The sequence below is a fragment of the Engraulis encrasicolus genome, chromosome 13 (assembly GCF_034702125.1).
Source record: "Engraulis encrasicolus isolate BLACKSEA-1 chromosome 13, IST_EnEncr_1.0, whole genome shotgun sequence".
Classification (NCBI taxonomy): Eukaryota; Metazoa; Chordata; class Actinopteri; order Clupeiformes; family Engraulidae; genus Engraulis; species Engraulis encrasicolus.
The window spans coordinates 35,255,496-35,262,995 of NC_085869.1; the positions used below are offsets into that span (position 1 = coordinate 35,255,496).

General features: G+C 44.6%; 1 protein-coding gene across 2 annotated transcripts in view; it reads right to left on the reverse strand.

Moving 5' to 3' along the window:
* The window catches only part of LOC134461054 (partitioning defective 3 homolog B-like), a 368,046-nt gene that overhangs the window by 260,734 nt on the left and 99,812 nt on the right, over positions 1-7,500 (reverse strand). For both annotated transcript variants that reach the window (XM_063213793.1, XM_063213792.1), the window contains exon 3: positions 4,830-5,004. In XM_063213793.1, coding sequence (XP_063069863.1) covers positions 4,830-5,004 — 175 coding nt within the window. The remainder of the gene's footprint in view (positions 1-4,829; positions 5,005-7,500) is intronic.

The following is a 7,500-nucleotide window of genomic DNA, read 5'->3' on the forward strand; positions in this document are numbered from 1 at the left end:
ACTATAGAGACTAGCCTATACATGGGTTGTACATTTTTGTTTTCCCCTGACTGCGCGAAACTAACTGTGCACAACTCAACCGTTGATTGTTGGAAACCACTGTCGGTCAAATCATTAGCTCACGTGGTTGGCTGCCAGTGTCTTGCCCCTCCTCATAACATTGTGATTACAAACACTGCGCACCCATGTATAGAGAGTTGGCAAAAGAAATTTGCACCTGTCAGAGTCAGATTCCAGACCTCTGTAACAAAGATCACAGTAAGTGTGAATTGCTGGGGCAAGCACACTTAATAAATAACTTAATGTGTGTGTGACTACATTTCAGGATTGTGTTTCTAGAAAGTGTAGATGCTAGTCAGTTAGCAACTTTGGTCATTTTCAGTGGAAAATGGCATTGCAGCCAACAATAGCTAACATAGCAACTATGGCTTTGAGAAATGTGCCTCAGTATTGTTCAGGCCATGATATCTATAGCTTTGCTATCTACAGGCTTCCCCAGAGAAGATTTCTAGGCCCATGGAAGCATCCGGTTGGGCCCCTTCTCCCCTATGGTTTTCAATTGACACATGCCCCCATGGCGAATGAAGCCTCAAAAAGCTTTCACCTTTACCCCCATAACCCCCATCATATTCACTTTTCTCTCCCTGTCTCTTTTTACCAGTCATCCATCTCCATCTCTCCACCCCCTCCTCCCTTTTATCCTTCTGTTTCATCCCTCCGTCCAGCGTAACCTGGCCTCCGTCGAACGGGGAGAGACGAGTGTGGTGTGTCAAACGGAACATGACAAACGGCATGTTTAGAGCCATGGCCAATGGCAGATGAATGGCAGTCTAAAAGACACCCCTCCCTCCAAAACACCAGAGGAAAGACATCCTAAAAGAGACCCCCAGCACCCTGACTACCACCTTCATGCGTCCCACACCTAATGGGATAGGGGCAGGGGCAGGGGCAGGGGCAGGGGCAGGCGTGCACCCTTTTGGTGTGTGTGTGTGTGTGTGTGTGTGTGTGTGTGTGTGTGTGTGTGTGTGTGTGTGTGTGTGTGTGTGTGTGTGTGTGTGTGTGTGTGTGTGTGTGTGTGTGTGTGTGTGTGTGTGTGTGTGTGTGTGTGTGTGTGTGTGCATAATGGAACCTGATCAGCGTTCTGGAATGCTGCGTGGCCATGCGTCATGTTGGAACTCATGCAACACATTTCCATATGAGCACAGCAATTACACGCCAAGACTCTGGTTACCAACACACACACACACACACACACACACACACACACACACACACACACACACACACACACTGTCCGTATGTAAAGTATGTATGCACACCAGAGGTGGAAGAAGTACTGAAGTTGTGTACTTAAGTAAAAGTAGAAGTACCCTGCGAAAAAATTACTCAAGTGAAAGTGAAAGTTGTACACCAAAAACGTACTTAAGTAAAAGTCCTAAGTACTAACTTTTAAATGTACTTTTCAGTACAAAAGTACAAGTAGGCCTACTCGCGCAATGGCTGTCTTTCTCCATGTCTACCTACTTGATACAATAGGAAAAAATGTCTGCAACGGTTTTCGGTTCTATTTGAACATGACTATGGAGTCCTGTTAATGTTTTTTAAAGTATATTTTCTGTCTGGGTGTCAATTTGGAAGAGGGGCTTGGTCCCGCCTCCCTGCCCGCAGCTGAGGCTACTGAAATATCCACGAAACACAACAGGAAAACCTAGGATAAATGTAACTAGTAACAAAGTCTTCTCCTAGAAATGTAAGGAGTAGAAAGTACAAGTAATTGTCAAAAAATGTAATTGAGTAAAAGTAAAAGTCTGCATTTTTATTTTTACTCAAGTAAGTACAAATTCCAGAAAAAACTACTTAAGTACAGTAACGAAGTAAAAATACTTAGTTACGTTCCACCTCTGATGCACACACACACTTCAACATGGTATACACACACCAAACACACATATTACACACTTAGATTCCAGTTACAGCCTCAAGACGACATAAATCTAGCCATGTGCAGGAACCAAAAACACACACACACACACACACACACACACACACACACACACACACAATCTGCAACATTTATAAACATGTGCACTCTCACATGCACAGAACGTCAACATTCAAGGGCAGTGGAGTTGCATGATATATGTGCAAATATCAGAGAGTATGGAAGATAGAGGGGATCTATAACAAAGTTCAGAGAACACACCCAGCAAGGACACACATACTGCAACATTTATGTCCACAAACACGCAAAGTTTATGGTTAATATTAACACACACGCACGCCACACTCACACGCACACACACAAAAGTTCATGGTAAACATTCACACACGCACACAAAGTTCCTAGTGTACATTCATACACATACACATATAACTTCCATAACCACGCACGTCTCAGGGATAACGTGTCATATCCCATGGCCAGAGTAACACACACACACATGCTGACAGACGTAAACACAAAACACACACAGAACTTAGGAGGCACTCACAAACACACACATATGCACGCACACACAAATACACACACTAAAGCACGCACGCACACACAAATACACACACTAAAGTACGCACGCACACACGCACACAACATACCAGGAGACGGAAACATATAAACATAGATTTGTAGAAATACAATCACACCATACTGCAACTCTGAACAGGAACAGGAACAGGAACAGGCACACACTAACACACACACACACACACACACACACACACACACACACACACACACACACACACACACACACACACACACACACACACACACACACACACACACACACACACACACACACACACACACACACACACACACACACACACACAGAGTTTTGGGTGGATCTCACACACACACACAAACACACCAACCAACTCAGTCCGTATAATGATTGGTCCATGTATTGTAGCTCCATCGGGAGTATCTAAATCCTAAACATACCGATACTCTACCTCACATGATACACACTGACACACCCTTCCTCCACACTGTGCATGTATAGCAGGTGTGCGTGTGTGTGTGTGGTCGTGAGTGTGCATGCATGCGTTTGTGTTCGTGTGCATGTGTGTGTGCGCCGTGTATTCGTTTGTGTGTGTGTGTGCGTTCGTCTGCATGGATGTGTGCACGTGTATGCGTTTGTTTTGTGTGTGTGTGTGCGCGTGTTCGTGTGTGCGTGTATTCGTGTGCGCGCGTGTATGTGTGTGTGTGTGTGTGTGTGTGTGTGTGTGTGTGTGTGTGTGTGTGTGTGTGTGTGTGTGTGTGTGTGTGTGTGTGTGTGTGTGTGTGTGTGTGTGTGAGTGTGCACGCGCTGAGCTGATCAGATCAGCATATGCATGTCAGTAGCAGGATGGAAAAAGAGACAAATGATGTCATACGACTACTCACTTGACTCTGAACAGACCGACACCGACACACGCACAGCAAAGAAATAACACACACACGCACGCACGCATGCACGCACACACACACATACACAGTGTGACTGTAGAGGATAGCCCAAGGACACACAACGTCTGGTTCATCAGTTCTGCAAAATCACTTTAGAGTTTACACACAAATGCTCGTGTTTCAAGTTTCATATCAAAATTTAATCTTTGAGCAAACTCTGCAAATGCACGAAAATAGCTGGCGTTAGCAGTCAGGACAGAGATGTCGGAAATGTTTCTACATAAACTCGTCCCTACTTGCAAATCTAAACCCAATGTGCCACATTGCACAAGTCCCTATTCAGTTCCTCTCTCAATGTTCTCATTTTTCATCATAACAACAAAGACAGTCAAAGTACGGTCGTAATAAATAACTTTCCAATCTGCTCTACATGACTTCACACTGTCTGTTCCACAGAGACGAGTTAACACATTGGGCTCCATTGACACATAATAAAGCATTTTATTCTCTTCTGTTCTGTTCTGTTTTTTCATCTCCCTCGGTCTCTCCATTAGCGCGTCTTCATTATGCTAGCGCTTATCCCAGCCAAGCGCCTCATTTTATCCGCCATTAACTTGTAAACAAAAGACGAGGTCAACAACACTGTTGCTAACTGATCTTGTCACGAGGCATCTATCTCTGTTTATTTTTTTCTTTTCTTTTGTTATTTGGATTAATGACTACTACTTCTACTTCCTTTGTTTTCCTTTTGTCCTCTGAAGTTAGTCTCCAGATTGTTGCGAGTGCCTTGTGTGAAATCCTCTGAGGTGTCATTGTGCTTCATCAGGCATCAGGCAAAGTCAACAGAGCCGTTTACTCTCCAGAGAGTAGTTCTACTAACTGTAAACAGAACACAAAGTCGAACCCGTGCGCACAAACACAAACACACACACGTACACACGCACACACACAAACAAAAACACAAAGACAAAAACACACACAGGCAGAGACACAAACACAAAGACACACACACACACACATTTGCACACACGTAGGCACACTCACTTAGTCTGTTTCGATGACATTCTCCATGCTTTATAAGTAACTCCTTCTGCTACCGCTACTAGTATTGACTGCAGTAATTAATTGTGTTTTCATGATACAGATGATGATTATAGAGCGCGGGGGGGGGGGTCTAGGAGCACTGGGAATGTCTGTACTCGCTGGAGTCATATTGAAGGGTGAAGTATGAATTGTGTGTGTGTGTGTGTGTGTGCGTGTGCGTGTGCGTGTGTGTTACTGCAAGAGACAATGAAAGCAAGATAGAAACAGAAGATAACCGTGAAAGAGAAGAGAATAGAGAGAGAGAGAGAGAGAGAGAGAGCGAGAGACAGAGAGACAGACAGAGACAGACACATATGGAGACATATAGTGAAACAAAGTGTGCATTTTTACGTACTGGATTTGAGAGCAGAGGAGTTGACTTCTATCTCCCCTCCTGCGATTGGCTGGAAGATGGAGAGTTCCGAGTCATAGGGTTCCGGGCTGGGCCGGCCCTCGTTGCCACGAGACACTCCCACAGGACTCACCGCCCCCCTCTGCTGGGCCTCCTGTTCCTCATACACGGCAATCAGCTGCAGAGTAGAGAATAGACGGACACACGGACACACACAAGGAATAATATTTGTTAATATTCTATTAATAGACAACTATTTCAGTATAAAGTGTGTATCAGTTGACAGGGTAAGCCTTGCAATGAAATAAAGTTACTTTATTTATCAATGGAGATCAGCTGCAGAGTAGAATGTGGACATACACACACGCACACACACACAAAGAATAAATATTTGTTAATATTTCTATTAACAGACAACTGTTAAATGCACATTTAACTTTGAAGAATCAATCAGGCCACTTTTACAGTCTTGAGCCAGGACACACACACATATTACACAATGAGATACACACAGTTTTCTCTCTCTCTGTCTCTCTCTCTCTGTCTCTCTCTCTCTCTCTCTCTCTCTCTCTCTCTCTCTCTCTCTCTCTCTCTCTCTCTCTCTCTCTCTCTCTCTCTCTCTCTCCATGTGTGTCTCTTCTCACACTCCCCAACTTCTGCTAGGACAAAGCACGAGACAGGAACATATAGGTGTGTGTTTTAAGACCTGTTTTGTGACACCCTTAAATGCATGGAAGGAGGCCATTCACCCTAATCTGGATGCAGTGTGGTTTCAGAAATCGTATTTTATGTCATTGTCATTCCCTATTGTGTGTGACTGCCGTGGAAGACAACGAAGCAATCATACAATGTATTATAGCCACTAGATTTGTTGTAAGAAGTCATTAAACTAGAACCAAAACAATACCTCCATACTATATTATCACTCATTCCACAACAAAATACCCCACAACCCAAAAAAAAAGAAAGATTATAAATTAATATATAAATATGGTTTTGGCACTGTGTTTTGTTATTGATCTAGTATCAGGCTGAATAATGTCTCCCATACTCCACTGTATTGATTTTGCTCCCCCCCACCACTAGGAAAAACCGGGTTCTGGGGTAGAGCAGTAAGCCCCCCCCACAAATCATCAACCGCTAGCCAGGACCAGGGACGGTGACAGGTTTGGCAAGGCCCCGGACAAAGTCACCTGAAAAGACCTCCCACCCACCCAACACATAGAATTTCATGTGTACCCAAATTGAGCCCCTAGCCGCTCTCCTCTCCCTGGGCCTGGGAAAACTGGCCCCTTTGTGTCCCGCCCCAACCCCTGTCGGCTTCTCTAGCCAGCACCACATCTTAGCCTCCTCCCGCCACGGCGTGGGTCCTTGCGGGGGAGCAAACTAGAGCGGCCCAATACATCATCTGCGCCTCGTCTATAGATACGACTTCATCAATACCTGCTGGATCAGAGGGAGCCGTTTAAGCCGCTTGATTTGTGTCGTTTCCAACTGGAGATATGGCCAGTGGACATGTGTAGTAAAGCATGGCCGATTTCATCACCGACCGCCCACCCACCAGGGAGAGGTCGGCACTACCAAAGGGATTACGAGCGACCAGCTTCAGGTCATATGAATTTACTATATGCGCAATGTGTACGTGCAGACGTGTGTGTGTGTGTGTGTGTGTGTGTGTGTGTGTGTGTGTGTGTGTGTGTGTGTGTGTGTGTGTGTGTGTGTGTGTGTGTGTGTGTGTGTGTGTGTGTGTGTGTGTATGTGTGTGTGTGTGTGTGTGTGTGTGTGTGTGTGTGTGTGTTCCAAAACACCTTCCAATTGTCCCTGTCAGAGTACGCTATGAAGCCAGAGATAAAGAGGATCGTTTAAGTGACTGTGTGTGTGTGTCTGTGTGTGTGTCTGTGTCTGTGTCTGTGTCTGTGTCTGTGTCTGTGTGTGTCTGTGTGTGTGTGTGTGTGTGTGTGTGTGTGTGTGTGTGTGTGTGTGTGTGTGTGTGTGTGTGCGTGTGCGTGTGCGTGTGCGTGTGTGTGTGGACCGGTTACCATAATGAGTAGTACCTTTGAGAGAGACCACATTATGGAAGACCTATGGCCAAGCATGTCAATACAATAGGAAACTCTTTGAGACGTAGTCAATATTGACAAAAACACATCTACGCAATGGCATATTGGCTAAAAATGCCCATAAAAAGGCTCACAAAAAGGGTCCAACCAAAACTAGCCTTGAAAACCGACTATTTGAATACACACATTCATTCAAGGTCGTGTAATACCGTACTAATATGACTATACATCAACACTCTAAAAACATTTCAAACGCAAAACACGAGGATTAAATGAATACAGTTACTGTGAATGGACAATCTTTTCGACATGGCAGTTTTTACAGTCGCATGGTTGAATTGTATTAAATGGGCTTTCATTTCAAAAATAACAATTCAAAAGGTTCCAAGAGACTTCCAAAGCGCCCACAGGGCACTGTGACCTTTCTAAAGGCGGCGGTTTACAAAGACGGCCCTGTTGATATCAATGGCATCAGTGTTGTGCCATGTGTGGCCTCTGGCAGGGCACAATTACTGATATTTATTTATATTAGTAAATCACACTGCAGATATGGAAGACTAAGAAACCACACATGATTTATCCCGGACTTTCCCACTTCGTCACACCCTCCTTGT